At 62.8% G+C, this 20,493-nt stretch overlaps 1 protein-coding gene across 1 annotated transcript in view; it reads right to left on the bottom strand.

Moving 5' to 3' along the window:
• The window catches only part of AHNAK2 (AHNAK nucleoprotein 2), a 40,487-nt gene that overhangs the window by 14,905 nt on the left and 5,089 nt on the right, over positions 1-20,493 (bottom strand). Inside the window, exons 2-7 of the mRNA XM_059684775.1 lie at positions 7,958-8,016; positions 7,760-7,858; positions 7,229-7,330; positions 6,139-6,280; positions 5,271-5,455; positions 114-5,159 (exon numbers count right to left, since the gene is read on the bottom strand). Of these exons, the coding sequence (XP_059540758.1) occupies positions 114-5,159; positions 5,271-5,455; positions 6,139-6,280; positions 7,229-7,330; positions 7,760-7,858; positions 7,958-8,016 (5,633 nt within the window). The remainder of the gene's footprint in view (positions 1-113; positions 5,160-5,270; positions 5,456-6,138; positions 6,281-7,228; positions 7,331-7,759; positions 7,859-7,957; positions 8,017-20,493) is intronic.

The following is a 20,493-nucleotide window of genomic DNA, read 5'->3' as shown; positions in this document are numbered from 1 at the left end:
AACGTGGCCCCTTCTGCTTTGCCCTTCAGTTCTCCCAGCTTCACTTCTCCCTCGGGGACGGTCACCTCCCCTTTGGCGCCCTTCAGGTCCACTTTGGGCCCCTTGATGTCCACCTGGGGGCCCTTGAAGTCTACTTTGGGCATCTTCACGCTGGGCATGTGCACCTTGGGCAGGTGCCCTTTGAGTGCAACTCCGGAGGCGGGTTCCTGGAGCTCTCCCTCGGGCAGGTGGCCCTCCGGGAGCTTCACTCCCAGCTCTCCTGTCTTCACGTCCACGTCGGCAGAGGGCAGCTCGATACTGAGGTCACTGGTCTTGATGTCAGTCTGGATGGAGGGCAGGGACACGTCCACTGAGGCCTCCATGGACTTGCCGGGCCCAGACGTCCCGAAGGAAGGCATCTTGAACTTGGGCATCTTGAACTTGCTGTCGTGGGCTGCCACCTCCTTGGAGCCCAAGACAATGTCGCCCTCCAGCTTGACGCCCGGAGCCTGGACGTCGATCTCCACACTGGGCAGCGACACTTCCATGTCAGGGGCCAACAGCTCCCCTTTGGCGCCCTTCAGGTCCAGTTTGGGCCCCTTGATGTCCACCTGGGGGCCCTTGAAGTCTACTTTGGGCATCTTCATGCTGGGCATGTGCACCTTGGGCAGGTGCCCTTTGAACCCCATTCCGGAGGAGGGTCCCTCGAGCTCTCCCTCAGGCAGGTGGCCCTCGGGGAGCTTCACTCCCAGCTCGCCTGTCTTGATGTCCACGTCGGCAGACGGCAGCTCGATACTGAGGTCACTGGCCTTGACGTCAGTCTGGATGGAGGGCAGGGACACGTCTGCCTCAGCCTTTGGCAGGGACATGTCCACTGAGGCCTCCATGGACTTGCCTGGCCCAGACATCCCGAAGGAAGGCATCTTGAACTTGGGCATCTTGAACTTGCTGTCGTGGGCTGCCACCTCCTTGGAGCCCAAGACAATGTCGCCCTCCAGCTTGGCGCCCGGAGCCTGGACGTCGATCTCCACACTGGGCAGCGACACTTCCATGTCAGGGGCCGACACCTCCCCTTTGGCGCCCTTCAGGTCCAGTTTGGGCCCCTTGATGTCCACCTGGGGGCCCTTGAAGTCTACTTTGGGCATCTTCACGCTGGGCATGTGCACCTTGGGCAGGTGCCCTTTGAGTGCAACTCCGGAGGCGGGTTCCTGGAGCTCTCCCTCGGGCAGGTGGCCCTCCGGGAGCTTCACTCCCAGCTCTCCTGTCTTCACGTCCACGTCGGCAGAGGGCAGCTCGATACTGAGGTCACTGGTCTTGATGTCAGTCTGGATGGAGGGCAGGGACACGTCCACTGAGGCCTCCATGGACTTGCCGGGCCCAGACGTCCCGAAGGAAGGCATCTTGAACTTGGGCATCTTGAACTTGCTGTCGTGGGCTGCCACCTCCTTGGAGCCCAAGACAATGTCGCCCTCCAGCTTGGCGCCCGGAGCCTGGACGTCGATCTCCACACTGGGCAGCGACACTTCCATGTCAGGGGCCGACACCTCCCCTTTGGCGCCCTTCAGGTCCAGTTTGGGCCCCTTGATGTCCACCTGGGGGCCCTTGAAGTCTACTTTGGGCATCTTCATGCTGGGCATGTGCACCTTGGGCAGGTGCCCTTTGAACCCCATTCCGGAGGAGGGTCCCTCGAGCTCTCCCTCAGGCAGGTGGCCCTCGGGGAGCTTCACTCCCAGCTCGCCTGTCTTGATGTCCACGTCGGCAGACGGCAGCTCGATACTGAGGTCACTGGCCTTGACGTCAGTCTGGATGGAGGGCAGGGACACGTCTGCCTCAGCCTTTGGCAGGGACATGTCCACTGAGGCCTCCATGGACTTGCCTGGCCCAGACATCCCGAAGGAAGGCATCTTGAACTTGGGCATCTTGAACTTGCTGTCGTGGGCTGCCACCTCCTTGGAGCCCAAGACAATGTCGCCCTCCAGCTTGGCGCCCGGAGCCTGGACGTCGATCTCCACACTGGGCAGCGACACTTCCATGTCAGGGGCCGACACCTCCCCTTTGGCGCCCTTCAGGTCCAGTTTGGGCCCCTTGATGTCCACCTGGGGGCCCTTGAAGTCTACTTTGGGCATCTTCATGCTGGGCATGTGCACCTTGGGCAGGTGCCCTTTGAACCCCATTCCGGAGGAGGGTCCCTCGAGCTCTCCCTCAGGCAGGTGGCCCTCAGGGAGCTTCACTCCCAGCTCGCCTGTCTTGATGTCCACGTCGGCAGACGGCAGCTCGATACTGAGGTCACTGGCCTTGACGTCAGTCTGGATGGAGGGCAGGGACACGTCCGCTGAGGCCTCCATGGACTTGCCTGGCCCAGACACCCCGAAGGAAGGCATCTTGAACTTGGGCATCTTGAATTTGCTGTCTTTGGTGGCTACCTGCTTGCCCCCTGGGACAATGTCACCTTGCAGCTCGACCCCTTTTTTCTGCATGCCCACCTCCACACTGGGAAATGTCACTTCCATTTCAGCGGCTGTCATATCTGCTTTGGTGCCCTTCGAGTCCAGTTTAGGCCCCTTGAAGTCCATCTGGGGACCATTGAAGTCTACTTTGGGTATCCTCATGCCTGGCATTTGCATCTTGGGCATGTGGCCCTTGAAGCTGGCTCCTTCTGTTTTGCCCTTCATCTCTCCCAGGCTCACCTGTCCCTCAGGCAGGGCCACCTCCATGTCTCCCCCAGGGAGCTCGAGACCAGCCGATGGCATTCTGACGCTGCCCTCTGCGACTCCCATCTCACCTTGGAAGTAAGGCAGCGTCATCTTCCCTTCGTCCATGGGCCCTGGCATGTCCACGGAACTTCCCCAATCCTTGCTCGGTACAGATGTGCCGAACGAAGGCATCTTGAACTTGGGCATCTTGAATATGCTTTCCTTGGCCGCCACTTTCTTATCCCCTTGGATGAGTTCACCCTCAAGTCTGAGCCCTGGTGCCGGAATGTTCTCTACGCTTGGCAGTGACACCTCCATATTGGGTACATTCACCTCCCCTTTGGCATCCTTCAAGTCCAGTTTGGGCCCCTTGATGTCCCCCTGGGCACCCTTTAGATCCACCTTGGGTACCTGGATGCTGGGCATCTGCACCTTGGCCATGTGGCCTTTGAATCTGGCTCCTGCTTTGCCTTTCAGCTCTCCCTGGGTCACCTCTCCCCCAGGGACGGCCACCGCCCACTCTCCCCCAGGGAGCTCGAGGTCAGCAGATGGCGAGTGGATGCTACCCTCTGGGACTCGCATCTCACCCTCCAGGGAAGGAAGTCTCGCCTCCCCTCTCGACTCGGTCTCGGGCACGTCCACAGATGTCCCCCAGTTTATCTCTGGCCTCGATACTCCGAAGGAAGGCATCTTGAACTTGGGTATCTTGACCATCCCCTCCCAGGTGTCCATCTCTCTGTCCCTCAGGACAACATCTCCCTCCACCATTGGGCCTGGTGCCTGGATGTTCGCCTCCACGCTGGGCAGCGACACCTCCATGTCAGGGGCCGACACCTCCCCTTTGGCGCCCTTCAGGTCCAGTTTGGGCCCCTTGATGTCCACCTGGGGGCCCTTGAAGTCTGCTTTGGGCATCTTCATGCTGGGCATGTGCACCTTGGGCAGGTGCCCTTTGAGTTCGATTCCAGAGGCGGGTCCCTCGAGCTCCCCCTCAGGCAGGTGGCCCTCCGGGAGCTTCACTCCCAGCTCGCCTGTCTTGATGTCCACGTCGGCAGACGGCAGCTCGATACTGAGGTCACTGGCCTTGACGTCAGTCTGGATGGAGGGCAGGGACACGTCTGCCTCGGCCTTTGGCAGGGACACGTCCCCTGAGGCCTCCACGGCTGCCCCTGACGTGCAGAAGGAAGGCATCCTGAACTTGGGCATCTTGAACTTGCTGTCGTGGGCGGCCACCTCCTTGTCCCCGAGGCCGAGGCTGCCCTGTGGCTTGGCCCCCCGGTCCCTCTCTGCTGTCCTCCTCGCTGGGTGTTTCTGGGCTCCTCTCTCCTTCCCATCGGCATCCTCTGGGTCCATCTGCAAATTGACAGCCGTGAGGTGTCTGTGTCCCTGGGTCTCTCTGTCTGTTTCCTGTCCCCGTGTTCCTGCCCTGGGCTTTGCCTCCTCCGGGGACTGTCCGAACGAGGGCATTTTCAACCCCAGCATTTTCCTCTTCTCCTCCCTGCCCCCCACGTCACTGTCCCCCCTTTTGCTGCCCTCTCTCTGTCCTGCCGCGCCCCTCTCTGCTCTGGCATCCTCCCCGTGCGGCCTGTGCGCTGTGGGGACTCTGCCCCACGCAGTGTCTGGGCCCTGGGCCCCCTCCTCCATGGCCGCAGCGGCCGGCTGCTCCTGCTGGCGCCCCGGCTCGTGGGCCTGCATGCCTCCTTCGGGGCCCAGCTCTTTTCCTTTGGAAAAGCTGAAGGTGGGCGTCTGTAGGTTTGGTGCTCGGGTCTGGCACTCGGCTGGTGGCCCCGTGGGCGGCCTCACCGGCAGGGTCTTGCAGGGATCACCTGGCAGTGCCCGTGTCCAGCCTCTGCCTCCCTCCCCGTGGCCCGCCCGGCTTCGTCCGGGGGCTGGGCCCACCCCGGCTGTCCCCCGTGGCACCCTCTCCCCCTGGCCCTGCCCCGCCTTTGTCTTCTTTCGGCGTCTGGGTGCCATGCCCGTTCCACCCTCCATGCTCAGAACAGGTGTCCCCGCCGGGGTCTCTGCCGCCCTGCTCTCCCTCTTTTCCTGTCGGCTGTCACCCCAGGACCCCGCCTCCGCAAGGTGGGGGGTCTGGACAGTCCCGCCTCGGGCTGCTCTGCCTCGGCGCCCCACCGGCGACAGTCCCTTCCCGGAACCCACCTTGAACCTCAGGTTTAGGAACCGCCTCCTCCGCTGGCTGCCGGCCCCGGCCGTCCGCTCCCGCTCCTCTGCCAGGAACTGGGCCTCCGTGTCCGAGCTCGTGGGGGACCCGCTGGGGGCCTGGCCCCTCTCGTAGGCCTCGGAGGAGCTGTGCGACCTCCGGGGCCCACGCTTGCTCTTCGTGGCTTGGAATTTGGGCCAGGACAGCCTCTCCCTCTGGGCCCGCCGGCCTCTGCCTGCCCTGGACTTGGAGATGAGCCTCTCTTGGTCCCCGTCTCTCTCCAGCGTCTTCACGGGTGTGTCTGTGCTCCCCTCGGCGACATCTTCGTCCTGAAACGCAGGGAGAGGAGCGGGTTGGAGCCGGTACAAGCAGTCCGTGGCCCTGGGCTCAGGGCCACCCCCCCCCCCCCGCCGGCCTCCCCGGGGCCACGGCGGGCTCACCTGGGTCCCCGTGTGCTTTGGGGCGCGCTGAGCAGTGCTGGAGGCCCAGTCCTCGGTCCCTGCGGCCTGGAGCTTCCGTTTGATCTTGAACTGGACCTTGTACGGTTCTGAGTACTGAAGTATTTTGAGAGCATCCTCATAGTTAATGTGGTCAAAGAAGACGGTTGCGCTGAGCAGCTGATCCCCTAGACAGAGACAGAGGGGTCGTGGCCTTAGCTCCCCCAGGCTCATCCTTGCTGGGACAGAGGGGCCTGCAGGGGTGCGGAGGGGTGTGGAGGGGCCTGCAGGGGTGCGGAGGGGCCTGCAGGGGTGTGGAGGGGCCTGCAGGGGTGCGGAGGGGTGTGGAGGGGCCTGCAGGGGTGCGGAGGGGCCTGCAGGGGTGTGGAGGGGCCTGCAGGGGTGCGGAGGGGCCTGGATGGGTATGGAGGGGCCTGGATGGGTATGGAGGGCCTGCAGGGGTGCGGAGGGGCCTGCAGGGGTGTGGAGGGCCTGCAGGGGTGCGGAGGGGCCTGCAGGGGTGCGGAGGGGCCTGCAGGGGTGTGGAGGGCCTGCAGGGGTGCGGAGGGGCCTGCAGGGGTATGGAGGGCCTGCAGGGGTGCGGAGGGGCCTGCAGGGGTGTGGAGGGGCCTGCAGGGGTGCGGAGGGGCCTGCAGGGGTGTGGAGGGGCCTGCAGGGGTGTGTGCACAAGAGGAAGTCGCCATGTGCCCAGCCCTTCCCTCCACGGAGCTCTGCGCGGGCAGGTGTCCCCCCTGTCACAGGGGAGAGAGCCCGGCATGGGGACAACATCCTGAGCTCCGGGCTGGCCTGGCCCCTGCAGACCCTCCCATGCTGATGGGACCAGGGGAGCAGGGACGGGCGGCCAGGGCACCTTCTCTCAGGCTGAAGAGCTTGGCGGCCGAGGAGTCCTTCAGCACCTGCTTGACAAAGATGCCCTGGGCCCCGCCGCCCGTGACGCTGTAGCCGCTGGCGCCGGCCTCCACCTCGGTCTTCAGTGTCACCTCGGTCGCCTCCTGCGTGGACGGAGCGGAGCACACCGGGGCCTGGGTGAGCGCATGTGCGTCCTGCCATGGGCCCAGTGCTGGGGCTGCCTCCTCCAGGACAGAGAGTCCAGGTCCTGCCCAACTTCACCGGCAGAGGGCACGGGGAGGGTGGGGGGACGCAGCCAGGTGGGCCTGGCAGAGGGCACGGGGAGGGTGGGGGGACGCAGCCAGGTGGGCCTGGCAGAGGGCACGGGGGGGGTGGGGGACGCAGCCAGGTGGGCCTGGGTTGCTGTGGCCCAGTTTTTCAGGAAGTCAGCTGCAGCCGCCTGGGGGGGCTGGCCTCCTCCTGTCCCCGCTCCCACCTGCCAGGACTCAGGGGCAGCCCGTCCACAGCCCTCCAGCCCCAGGGGACTTGGGGAGCAAAGGGGAGGGGCTTCTGCTCCCAGCTGTCAGAGCCTCCATGCCCCCTCCCCCACCCCCCTCCCCCATGTGGTTCATTCTTCACTCGCTGTGAGCGCTGGTCGCCAAGGAGGCCGCAGGTGCTCAAGCTGCCTGGGTCACAAACGCGGAGGGAAACGCAGCCAAGGGCGCGGCCTGCCTGGCCTGGGCGTGGCTGGGGCGGGGCTGCCAGGGACCCCGATGACAGGTGGCCGCAGGGGCAGTGCCCCCTCCCCGCTGGGAGCCCACAGAATCCAGCACCTTCCGCAGCCTGTGCAGCAGGCAGCCGCCTCAACCACATGCGGCTGAGCAGGGAGGTGTGTGCACCCAGGTCCCTGGCCGGCAGCCTGGCTCTTCATAGGGGCCCAGGCAGGGGGGAGCCTGGCCCGGCCCCTGGAGCCCCGACCCCGGCCTGACGGGGTGCACGCCCTGCCACGGGCAGCTTTCAGCTCCGGCACCGCTCCCCCTGCTCTGCCTGGGCCTCTGGCTGGAGCCCTGTGGGGGGTCCACCCCCCTGACCCCCGTTCCCACCAGACCCACCTCCGAACGGCTCATCCTGGAGAAGGTCCGCGAGTCCCCGGAATCCCGCTTCCACCAGGACCTCCGTCGCCCGGAGGAGCCTGGCTGGCTTTGCGTGTCTTCCTGCGGCCACAGATACGGGTCACGCCCCTGCCCGGCCGGGGACCGAGTGGCCTGGGGAGGCAGGGACCCGGGCGGGGCTGCGTGCAGGGGGGCTGAGGGCCTCGGCAGTGGGACGCCACCCGTCTCCTCCCCTGCCACCCACAGGAGCAGGAGATCTGCTCCTCACACATGCGCACATACATGCACACATATGCAAACATATATGTGTGCGCGCACACGTGTGCACACACCTGCTTGACCAGCTGAAGGGAGGGGTGGGGGCAGAGAGGGCAGCCGATCAGGCACAGCCGTGACCGTGGGCGGCGGGCGGGGCGGCGGGGCTGCGCAGACACGCCTGTGAGCTGCCCATGCGGGGCGGTGCGGGAGAGGGGGCGGCCACAGGGCCCCGCTGGCGCCTTCCCTCAGCCGGGGTCTGTCCGGCCGGCTCACCTGGAGTCCGAAGCCGGTACCTTCAGTCACACACTCGTAGACGGGCGAGGACCCCTGTGGCCGGGGCCGGATGATCTCCTCCACGGGCCCCTCAGTCACCTGGGGGGGGGGGATGGGGGGGAGTCAGGTTACCCTCAGCCGCGGGCCCTGCCCAGGCCCGGGAAGGGGTGCAGAGGGCGTCCCCCGGGCCTCACGTACAGAGCGGTCCTCCTCCGTGTCCGCGTCCGGGTCCTCGGGCTGCAGCTGCCGTCCAGACACTGCGGAGGGAGAGAGGCTGGGTCAGAGGAGCTGGGGGGGGGGGGGGACAGGCGGGCACCTGGCGGTGGGGCCCGGAGCAGGTGCACATCCAGCTGGTGTCGCCCCGTCCTGGACGCTGAGTCCGAGATCGCAGGCGGGCGGGGGCGGGCCCACGGCCAGGGCGGGCAGGGAGCCAGGAGGAGGGGAGCTCAGACAAAGCGACAGAGTTCACAGGTTTCCCCAAGAAAGTGACTGAACAAACCGATCCCAGCCCCGGCGGAAGCGAGCGGCACGGGGTGTCGCCAGCGAGGCCAGCGTCGGCCAGAAACTCCAGGCGGGCAGAGGCCTCGGCGGGAGCAGGGCAGGGCGGGCCTGACTCCCAGGGGCACAGGCTTCAGAGCAACTGTACCCACCTGTCCGGGGAGGGGGGACGGGGCCGGGCGCGGCTGGCAGAGGTTAAGGGGGAAGAGGACGCCTGTGTAATGCTTCCAACGGTAAAGACTTAAAATAAAATAAAATGATCGAGAACAAACTGGAAACCTGGAAAAAATGAGCAAAGCTGTCCAAAAAGCTAAAGGAAAGCACGTTCAAAGGATGACTGGGAAATAGATGGCATCCGTGAAGGAAGACGGCCGTAAAGAAACAGATTCTAAAAAACAGAACACCGGCCGACAGCCCGGGGTCGGAAATTCCCTGCGGGGGCTGAACAGCAGAGCGCGGTGCCCGGAGCCCTGGCCGGGGCCTCGTGGGTTCGAGCGCCAGCCCTCGAACCCAAGGGCCTCGGGCTCGATTCCGGTCAAGGGCACCTTCCTGGGTTGCAGGCTCGGTCCCCGGCCCAGGCGGGGTGCGTGTGGGAGGCAGCCCAGCGATGTGTCTCTCTCACAGCGATGTTTCTCTCCCTCTCTCCCTCCCTCCCTCCCTCTCTCTCTCTAAAAAGTAATGGAAAAATATCCTTGGGTGAGGATTAACAAAAAAATGTAATAAATGCATCATGCAAACCATAAGCCCATTGGAAAAGAGGCTAAGAGTGGAAATAACATGGACTACTAATAGCATGTTACATATAAATGTACACGATGTATGCATATTATGTGTATTAGTGTGTGACTATGTACATAAATATATTTACTTAATCCTAAAAACCAGGTACGGAAAGAGGAGCGGAGAATGGATGGGATGAAACAGAGAGCAATTAGCAGGACAGTAGGATTTAAACCAACCATATCAACAATTCCCTTAAACATAAGGGGGTTTACAATTTGAGACAAAAGGTAGAGATTGCCAGATGAGATGACGAAGCGAGACCTAGCTGTGTGCTGGAACCGAACATACGTATATGTGTGTGTGCAGTTTTAAAGTGAAACCAAAGGAAAAACAAGACTAAAAAATAAAAAAGTAAAACCAAAGAAATATGTGTGTGTGTAGTGCAATGGAGAATTGTCCTTCATAATGAAAATCGGGGATAATTCACCAGGAAACATAATCAACGGGTCGTCTGCAGCCTCGGGGGCGAATGGCCCGTGTGGGGCGACAAGCAGAGGCCACGGGCGAGCGGCCCCTCGAGGGGCAGGGCCGGGGGGACAGCAGGCGTCTAAGGATGGGGCAGGAGAGGGCGGCCCATGGCCGTGCCCAGCGTGGGCGGCGGCGGTCACACCTGCGACCTGCACCTGATCCGTGGGCACCTGCCCCCAGGGTAGAACATGGATGGGAAAACCGGGAGGACAAACAGGCAGACCCACTGTCCCCGGGGGGGGGCCCCCTCGCTCAGGGACGCAGCCTGTAACCCCACGCGGGTGCCCGCCCTCAGCCTCGGGGCGCCGGGGGACCACGCTGCCTGACACCGCGCTCGCTAAGGGCACCTGGGACCTGGGACCGTCGGCAAGACAACGGCATGCGGCTCATTCACCATGTCCCAGCCCTGGCCGGCCTGTCGGTTGGTTGAGCATCGTCCCACAAGCCAAAAGGTCGCTGGTTGGAATCCTAGCCAGGCCTACTGGAGGCAGCCAACTGATGTCTGTCTCTCTCTCTCTCTCTCTCTCTCTCTCTCTCTCTCTCTCTTTCTCTCCCCGCTCTCTCTCCTCTCTCTCATCAATAAAGACATATTTTTTAGAAAGTCTCAGTAAGTGTAAAATGATTTAAGCCACCGAGGATTTTCTCTGGCTCCCGGGGGGCTGGGGCCGTGTGGTGTAGACAGAGAAAGTCCTGCGTAGACCCACCCTCGGGTGCTCAGCGGCTTTGGCCAGGCAGGCAAGTTATGGCAAAAGAAAAACAACCGCTTCCCCCCAGTGGTGCCGGGGCGACGGGATATGTATTGGGGGGACCCGGGTCTTCACCTCCCATCACACGTGAAAATGGATCTAAAGGAGCCACAGAGCCAAGCGTGCGGCCGAAGCTACCACCAGGCAGGAGGCCGGGAGGGGCGCGAGGCCGCCGGCGACACGGAAGGCGTGACCCGCAAGAGAAAGTGGGGTAAGCCCGTTCCGTCTTAATGAAGCACCTCTGGTCTGGAGAGGCATCCGTTTTGTAAAGTTTTGGGTTTTTTGTGTTTTTTGTTGATTGATTTCCGAGAGAAGGGAAGAAGGGGGGAGAGAGAGAGAGACATCGGTTTGTCACTCCACCCATCCGTGCATTCATTGGCTGATTTTTCTACGTGCCCTGATCAGGGATCGAACCCGCAACCTTGGCTTTGGGGGACGGCGCTCTAACCACTGAGCTACCAGGCCAGGGTGGAAATTCCTCAGGAAATGAAAAAGCAACGCGTGTATCTGACAAAGGACTGGCACCCGGAACCACAACAGGATAGAAAAAGACAAGACACGCCATTAAGCATGGACAAAAGAGCCCGGCCTGTGTGGCCCAGTGGTTAAGACTCAACCTAGGAACCAGGAGGTCACGGTGAGATTCCCCGTCAGGGCACAGGCCCAGGTTGTGGGCTCCATCCCTGGGGGGGGGAGGGGCGTGCAGGAGGCAGCTGATCCATAATTCTCTCATCATTGATGTTTCCAACTCCCTCTCCCTTCCTCTCCGAAATCAGTACAAATATATTGGGGGGGGGGGGGGGGCAAAGGCTTGAACAGACACATCCCAAATACGCACCAACAGCACAAGGCCAGACGCAGTCGGCATCGGCAGTCACCAGGCAACTGCGAATTCAGACCACAGAACGGACCAAACTCCCAGGAGCGGACTCAGACAGACAGACAGCAGGCCCTTCCGTAGCCGGTGCCCCCTGGTACCCAAATGGAAACATGCTCCTGGCGCCCTGCATCGGCCGCAGGAAGTGTGCGCTTCCTGGGAGAGGCAGAGCCGAGGGGGAGGTTTAACAATCCAGGCCCCGGCCGGTGGCTCAGTGGGTAGAGCCCGGCCCTCGGACACAGGGCCCCGGGTCCCATTCCGGTCCAGGGCATGTGCCTCGGTTGCAGGCTCCTCCCCAGCCCAGGCCCTGGTCGGGGCGCATGCAGGAGGCAACCCATCCATGTTTCTCTCACATCGATGCCTCCGTCTCTCCCTCTCCCCTCCCTTCCACTTTCTCTAACATCAGTGGGAAATACCCTCGGGCGAGGATTAACAACAACAAACGCAAAAAATCAAACTTCCCAAGACGAATGGGAATGGCCTGGGGGGAGGGAAACGGTCCTTAACCGGAAGAAGCCACCTGAGCTTCTGTTAGTCAAAGGGCACCTGGGCGGGGGGGGGGGGGGGGTAAAGGTCAAGCCGTCCCTGGGCGAAGAGACACAACAGTTTGCCAGGCAGCCCCCCCACCCCAGTGCACAGGGAGCTGCACCCCAAAGGAGAGACGCAGGCGCAACTGAAAAACGGGCAGGAAAACACTGGGCTAGCGACTCACAGGGACGTCCAGGGGGCAGCAATGGGGGGGGGAGGTCGGGAGGGGGCAGCTGACCCAAGAGGGGCCCAGCACCCTCAGTCCTCAGGACACGCCCATCCGCCGCTGCAGGCCGGGGGAGCCCCCCACCCCCGCGCTGGAGGAGCCGGCGGCCTCTAACAGACAGCTACCAACGCGGCCCCTGGCACCCGGTCAGTGCCAGGCACCAGGGGCTCCACGTCCACCAACAGGAGAGCGAGTCCAGCCAGGTGGCTCAGACCTAGGAGCCAGGAGGTCACGGTTCAATTCCCAGTCAGGACACAGGCCCACAGAGACAGCGACCAGTCTCCCCCCTTCCCCCTTATTCTCTCTTTAAAAAGCAATTTTTAAAAATCTTTTAAAGACATAAGAAAGAGAGAAGAAACCAATATGGTGGCATAGGTAAGCACCGGAAATTGCTGCCTCGCACAACCACTTCAAAAATACAACTAAAAGACAAAACAAACATCATCCAGAACCACAGGAAGGCTGGCCGAGTGGAAATTCTACAACTAGAAGGAAAGAGAAAAGCGCACTGAGACTCAGAGGAGGTGCGGCAGTAAAGTGCAGAGGTATGGAGGCGCACACGGAAAGGGCTGGCAACTGAGGACGCGGTTGTCTTTTTCAATCGGGAGGGAGACACAAGCTCCCGACGGTTCTGAACACCAGTTCCAGGCGAGTCTCTGGGGACCCAGAGTCATACGGAGAGAAACTGGACTGTCTGGCCTTGGGCAGAACTGGAGGGCGGCTTTCTCTCAGAGGTGCTTGCAGCGATTACCGGGACACTGAGACGAGGAGCCTCTTAGGGCAGGGCTGAGGATCAGCCATAGCTGTTTGCTCCTCCCTGTTGATTCCCTGAGACCCCGCCCCACCCAAACTTCGAGCAGAGGCTTTTGCATATGAATGCCCTGGCCCTTTGCAATCTAAAATTACCTAACAAACTGCAGCTGGGTCAGAGAGACCCAGAACTTCCAAAAGAAGGCCCAAGGCCCCACAGCAGCTTGCATTGCTTCACAGCTGGGCCTCATCTGGGCACCTCCAAACCCCAAACAAAGAAAAGGAATCTGCAGATCTCTCCGTAGCCCCTGCTGGGTAGCCTCAGGCAGAGGCTAAATTAGCACCTCCTTAGAGATCCAAGAGCCAGTGTACCCAGAGGTCAGAGTGGGACCATCCAGATTACAACTCCTCAGTTCTATAAGGGACACACTCAGGGGGCAGACTCAGTGAGCACCAAAGCCCCACTGAAGCAAGTCTTGCCCCAGAAGGGTGTCTCCAGCACAGAAGTTCTCCCACTGCAGACACAGCTGATTCTCACAGCCAATTGGCCTGGAGGTCAATTCCTCCCAGTGATATCTACAACAATCAAAGCTTAACTACAACAAGATTGTGCACAAAGCCCACAAGGGGGTGCACCAAGAGTGTCCACCCCAGGTAATTGGGGAGGCTGAGCCACTGGGCCCTATAGGACACCTAGCACACAAAGCCACTCTATCAACACAGGGAAGCATTAAAAATGTGGAGACAAAGAAACAGGTCACAAATGACAGAAATGGAGGAAAGCAAACGACTGGATATAGAGTTCAAGGCCACACTTTTAAGGTTTTTCAAGAACTTTCTAGAAACTGCCGATAAATTTAGTGAGACCCTGAAGGATATGAAAAAAGACCAACTAGAAATTAAGCATACACTGACTGAAATAAAGAATAATATACAGAGATCCAACAGCAGACTAGAGGATCGCAAGAATCAAGTCAAAGATTTGAAATACGAAGAAGCAAAAAACACCCAACCGGAAAAACAAAAAGAAAAAAGAATCCAAAAATATGAAGATAGTGTAAGGAGCCTCTGGGACAACTTCTGTACCAACATCTGAATTATAGGGGTGCCAGAAGAAGAGAGAGAGCAAGATATTGAAAACCTATTTGAAGAAATAATGACAGAAAACTTCCCTACCTGGTGAAAGAAATAGATTTACAAGTCCAGGAAGCACAGAGAACCCCAAACAAAAGGAATTCAAAGAGGACCACACCAAGACACATCATAATTAAAATAACAAGAGCAAAAGACAAAGAGAGAATCTTAAAAGCAGCAAGAGAAAGAAACTCAGTGACCTACAAGGGAATACCCATACGACTGTCAGCTGATTTCTCAACAGAAACTTTGCAGGCCAGAAAGGAATGGCAAGAAATATTCAAAGTGATGAATGCCAAGAACCTACAACCAAGATTACTTTATCCAGCAAAGTTATCATTCGGAATTGAAGGTCAGATAAAGAGCTTCACAGACAAGAAAAAGCTAAAGGAGTTCATCACCACCAAACCAAGATTATATGAAATTCTGAAAGGTATCCTTTAAGAAGAGGAAGAAGAAGAAAAGGGTAAAGATACAAATTATGAACAACAAACATGCATCTATCAACAAGTGAATCTAAGAATCAAGTGAATAAATCATCTGATGAACAGAATGAACTGGTGATTATAATAGAACTAGGGGCCCGGTGCACGAAATTCGTGCACTGGGTGTGTGTGTGGGGGGGGAGTGTCCCTCAGCCCAGCCTGCCCCCTCTCACATACTGGGAGCCCTCAGGCGTTGACCCCCATCACCCTCCGATCGCCTGATCAGCCGCTTGCCCAGGCCTGACGCCTCCGCCAGAGGTGTCAGCCTTGGACAGGGGACCCCCATCTCCCCCCGATCACTGGCTCTGGCCCCGCCCAGGCCTGAGGCCTCTGGCCCAGGAATCATGCCTGGGCAGGGGACTCCCATCTCCCTCTGATCGCTTGCTCCACCCCCCGCCCAAGCCTGACGCCTCTGACCCAGGCTTCAGGCCTGGGCAAGGGGACCATCATATCCCCCCAATCCCCGGCTCAGCCCCCCACCCAGGCCTGATGCCTTGGCCAGAGGAGTTGACCCTCATCACCCTCCGATCACCAATCACCGGATCGGCCCCTTGACCAGGCCTGAGGCCTCCGGCAGAGGTGTCAGGCCTGGGCAGGGGACCCCCAGCTCCCCGCGGTTGCAGGCTCCGCCCCTTCCCAGGCCTAACGCCTCTGGCTGAGGCGTCCGGCCCGGGCAGCAGGGACCCGCAGCTGCAGCGGCCCCGCGATCGTGGGCTCCGCTTTAGGCCCAGGCAAGGGACCCCTAGCTCCGGGGACTGCCAGCTTCGACTGTGCCCAGCTCCCATCGCTGGCTCCACCCCTACTTCCTGCTATCACTGGCCAGGGCAGAAAAGGCACCTGATTCTCCAATCATGGCTGGGGGGCAGGGCCGCCTTTGCCCTGCCCCCCAGCTCTTAGCTCCCCCCTGGGTTTCTGATCACTGTCAGTGGCAGGGGGCTTCTTCCTGCTTTTCCTTTTGCCTCCCTGCATTGTGCCTACATATGCAAATTAACCACCATCTTGTTGGCAGTTAACTGCCAATCATAGTTGGCAGTTAATTTGCATATAGCCCTGATTAGCCAATGAAAAGGGTATCGTCGTACGCCAATTACCATTTTTCTCTTTTATTAGTGTAGATCAGGGGCATAGAAAGGGAGTGGGCTGACTATTCTCTGGGGCCGGGGAAAGGGGTGTGGGAGATGCGGGAAGAGACTGGACAAAGATCGTGCACCTATGGATGAGGACAGTGGGTGGGGAGTGAGGGCGGAGGGTGGGGTGGGAACTGGGTGGAGGGGAGTTATGGGGGGAAAAAGAGGAACAAATGTAATAATCTGAACAATAAAGATTTTAAACTTTGCCCACACAAAAAAAGTAATAAGAAAGAGAACAGTGGTGGGCTTTGTCCCGTGGAACGTCCTGGGCAAGGCAGGCCGTGAACGGTGCCCGGGCGTGTGGCTGAGGTTTGGCAACACGGAGCCGAGCCAAAGGGGCTGCCGTTCCCAGAAAAACACATTCCCCGCTCCCTGCGAGTGAAATGCGGAAACCGGACGCGATGCCAATAAAACTGAACGTTCAGAGGAACTGGACGCAGCCCTAGGGGGACGCTGGCCACCGGCCGAAGACAATGGTCTGTGCTGACTCAGCCCCCAACCCGACCCGCCTCCCTCCACCCGGGCCCAGCCTGCCCTGAAGTATTCGGAGAAATAGTGAAGCTCCCACCCCCTGAGCACCCGCCGCTGGAGACTGGGGGGCGGGGGGGGGGCAGCGGTGGGCGGGGGGGGGCCCTCCAGAGCAGATGGGAAGCCGGAGCTGGGGGAGGGCGAGTTTGGCAGCTGCTCTCTGGCCAATTTGCTGTGTGACCCTGAGGGAGCCTGTCCCCTCTCTGAGCCTTGATTTCCCTGGAAATGTCCCAGGGCCACCCCGGCCACCCAGAAGCACTGGGGGGGGGGATGGGGAGGTGATGGGGGTGATGGGGGGGTGATGGGGGGTCGTGGGGGAGCAATGGGGAGGGGGGAGCTCGGGGAGCAGAGCGCGTCCTGGACCCCGATTCTGGCCTTGTGGGGGGAGGGGTGGGAACTGGACCCCATCCTGCCTCCCCCGCCGCCGATCCCACTCTCTCGGGCGGTGGTTTCCCTTCCAGACCCTCACCCACCCCTACAGGGAGTGAGTGTGGGCAGGCGGTGGGGAAACTGAGGCCGAGAGGGGAAGCCGCCTGGCCAGGGCCGGCCAGCAGGGGGGCCGCTGGGCTGGGCAGTGGCAGGTCCTGCCTGGGGCCAGGGCCCAGGGGCCCAGCGGAGGGTGGGCAGGGAGCGCTTGTAGCCCAGAAACCCGCCTCCCTCCCCAGCGCAGCCTCCGCAGCCTGACTCTGAGTCACAACAAAACACAAAACAAGGCCGTGACGCCCTCCTGGGCAGGCAGCCGGCAGGCGCGTCCGTGCCCAAGGGGGCGGCGCTGGCATGGATCTGAGAAAGGCCCTGGGACCCAGGCAGGGGGTGCCCCGGAGAGTGGGGCTCGGGCTGGGCGCCGTGCGGGGGGTGCCCTGTGCAGGGGCACCGCGGTGGGAGGGCCCCTGAGCCGGGCAGGGACCCAGGCCCCTGAGAAGCTGCGCCCCAAACCGGCTCCAGGGAGCACCGTGGGCGCCAGGGCCGGGAGGATGGTGCTGACAGCTGGAGGCGGGCACACCCGGCTGGGAGGCTGAGGTGGAGGCCCCTCCCCACGCAGGCCCCAGCCACCCCTCGCTGGCAGCGAGCCCTCGCCAGGGGCCAGGAGCAGGCTGGGGGCAGGTGGGGGGTGCCAGGCTGCAGTTTCAAGCTCTGGGTCCCCTGCGCCCCTGAGGGAGAGCCCGGCCACCCAGGGGCACCACCAGAAGGAGGAAATGCTGGCTGCCCGGCAAGGCCACGTGCCAGGCCCCACAGAGGGACCAGGAGGGCGCCCAGGCCCTGAGCATCTCTCTGCCGTCCTGTCCCGAGGGCACCCCTCACCTGCCCCCAGCGCGGGCGTCCCATCAGCCGCCTGACCCCACCCCCACCCCCCGCAGCCCAAAGACAGGAGAGGCCCGGCCCGCGGTGCCCTCAGATAACGATGACGATTATAAGGGCACCACAGCCCCACTTCACAGGGGGACCTGCAGGTGACATGCCCACCCACCCCCCCTCCTGGCTCAGGGCCCCGCCCCAACCCTCTGCGGCCTCAAACAGGCCTTAAACACTCCAGGGAGGAGGCCCTGGACTTGGGGTGCATGGAGGGGCACCCCTTCATCCTGAAAGCTGCAGTCCCAGGAATTGGAATCTCTGGGGGGGCGTGCCAGGAAGTGGCTGGAGGGGGCAGAGCACAGGCCTGAGGGAGCGGAGAGGGGACCTGGGGGGGCCATGCCCAGTGGGAGCCCGTGGACGGCAATGGTGCTTAAACAAAACCCCAGTTTGCATCCAAACAGCCACGGGCCCAGCACAGGCCTCCGGGTGGGGCCAGGTGTGGTGGGCGCGTTTGCATGTTCCCCAGGCAACGGTGGGGCCTGGACCTGCTAGGAGGAGAGCTGCCAGGGGGCCCCAGATGGTGGCCTGAGAGGTCGCGGGGGGCGGGGCAGGGGGCAGGGGGAGAAGAGGGGTGGACAAGTGTGTTTGGGCCTAAGACCCTGCTTCAAGCTCCGGTGCACCGTGCCGGGCAGAGGTGGGGTGACCCCCACGCCCCCCCGTAGGCTCACCCCTGGGACACAGCCCCCCCCGCCCTGGAGCTGCACGAGGACAGCGCTGGGCTCGGCTGACTGGTCATGAGACCTCCAGACCCGAGGCGGCCACCCCTCCTGCTGTCTCTCGAGATAACTGGCCAGGAGGCCGGCTCCTGCTGTGCCCCGGCCTTCAGGGGGGCCGGGACCAGCCTGGGTCCCCGAGATCTGGGGGGGGGCTCGCGCCTCCCCACCAGCCCTCTCAGCAGCCCCTGTGGTCAGCCACCCCATCAGGGGTCACAGGACACCCTTTCCACAGCACCCCTCAAAGCTCCCTGCTACCTCCCGGTCAGCGGTCAGCGAGGCTCAGGGCCCCCCAAGCCACACGGCCGCCCGCCCTGCTGTGCCTGCGCCCCAACCTTCCGGGCTCGCCTCTCACCCCCGAGCTTCTCACACTGCTTCCTCCGCCACCTCCATCCCTTCCGGCCACTGCCAGCTCCCTGGTCCCCCACTTTGCTCACCCAGCGCCAGAGCCAGGCACACAGTAGGTGCATAATAAGTGCTGGAGCAGGGAGTGATGCACGAAGAAGGGGAGGAGCGGGCAGATCTCCTGCAACGAGCAGGGCCCTGCCCAGCCCGAGGGCGCAGCCGAGTTTCGGGGACTGAGAGGGGCAGCAGGTGGGCTCCGCGCATCTCCTGCAGTAACTGGGGAGACCGAGGCAGCCCCCAACTCCACGGGCCCAACAGCCAAAGGCGTGGCCACCCCAGATGGGCCCAGGGGCACAGCCTGCTTCTCTCTCGGGGCCGAGAGGCCAGCCCCCAGGTGCCCAGCACAGTGCGGCCCTGACGGTGGCTGACCCCTCGGCCCCAGGCCCACCCGTCACCTTTAGGTAAGCGGGCGGCTGCCTGAACGCCCTCCACAAACTCCAGGGGCCCAGATGCCAAACAAGCTCAGGACCCCCCCCAGGTCACATGGTCCAACTTGGGGAAAGCCCTCCAACAGCAGCGGGGGCAGGGCAGGGCGTGGGGAGGCGCACAGCCCAGCTCTGCCCCCCGCCAGGCCCCACAGACCTGCAGGTGCCATGCAGGACCTGGAAGGGGCAGGGGCAGGGGCAGGGTGGGGACGGGGCACAGCTGCAGCCACTTACCCAGCCCCAGTCCTCTCAGCTCGCCCAGGAGTGAGATCCCCAGCCCGTGGCTCGCCCAGCTGCCCTCCCGGGCCCCTCCCTCAGACCTCCTCCCAGGCTGGCCCAGAGCCCCACCAGAGGGAGGGGCCGCCCCTCCCCCAGCCCCCCAGCCCGAGCAGCTGACTGGGGAAGGAAACACCGCCGGGCGTGGGGATGTCTGAGTCACGGCACCCACGGCCCCGCCCAAGCCAGGCCAGTTCTGCCCGGCCCGGCCCGGCCCACTCCTGCCTCGGACAGATCGGATGTCAGATGGGACCCTCGGACAGGCCGCACGCAGCCCCCTGCCTCAGCCTCCCGGTCGGTGCCCTTCCTGGAGGGACCGAGACGGGCGCGATCCTGCTCCATCTGGGGCCTCAGGCGGTGGAGACCCCTGCCCGGCACAGCCAGCCCTGCAGCAGCCGGGCCACCGAGGCCAGACAGGGCTGGGCCAGCCCACCCTTGGGACCTGGGGGGAGTGGCCGTGGCCTGCCCGTGCCCCCGGAGGGCAGCCGGACCCTCCGGCCCTCTCAGCCCACATTCAGCAGGCCCTGCCACTCAGAGCTCAGGCATGAGGGGGCCAGCATCTCCACACCCCCACCCAGTCATCTGCCGAGAAGAGGTGGCTGGGCATGCACAACCCCCCCCTTCTGAAGACCCCAGGTCCCCAGCTCCTCAGAGGTCCGACTGCCTGGCCTGCCACCTCTGTCACCTCCCCCGGCCGTCCTCCGGGACCAGCCCACACCCGGGGAGGGCTCCTCCCAGCTCCGGGAGCCCTGGCAGGCCGGCAGGTGCAGGCCCGGGCAGGACAGCACACGCCGTGCTCTCCAGCATCTGCGGCACCAGGGCCGCCCGCCCTCGCCCCAGGCCTGCAGGTGGGCCGCTGCGGGGCACTGCATCCCGCGCAGGTCGCAGCAGGCGCGCGGCGGGCTGGGGCAGCGAGTGGTCAGGGAGGGCAGTGGTGGCTGCAGGCCGGGGCCCTGGGCAGCTGGGGTCCCCAGGCACAAAAGCGGCTGCTGGAGAGGACACCCCCCTCCCCACCCGGACACAAGGAGCCGGAGCAGTGGGAGGTGGGGGAACGGCAGAGAAGGGCCCTGGCTCCTCCGAGGGCTCCCCGAGAAAGCTCCAGCCCCGGCGCAGGGAGCCCGGTGGGCAGACGGGTTCGAGGCCCTGGGGTGTGCCACCCCGGCCCCTCCTGGCCGCCTCCACCCTAAAACCTTAACAGCCACAAACAACTTCACTGCCGGGGAGAGGACAGCAGCCAGGCCTGCCGGAGGGTGAGGTCACCCCTCCCACGGCCGCACGCTCTCACCTGGGAGCTCCTTGTTTACAGCCTGACGCCCCACAAACCCTCACCGCCCCCCCAGGGCCCATCGGGGCGCTGGCTGTCTCGGCGGCGGAGGCGGAGCCTAGTTAGGAGCAGGAGGGGGCTGGCA

Source organism: Myotis daubentonii, chromosome 1 (assembly GCF_963259705.1).
Source record: "Myotis daubentonii chromosome 1, mMyoDau2.1, whole genome shotgun sequence".
In the NCBI taxonomy this organism is placed as follows: domain Eukaryota; kingdom Metazoa; phylum Chordata; class Mammalia; order Chiroptera; family Vespertilionidae; genus Myotis; species Myotis daubentonii.
The sequence above is the reverse complement of the archived record's forward strand: the minus strand, read 5'-3'. Positions and strand labels throughout refer to the sequence as shown.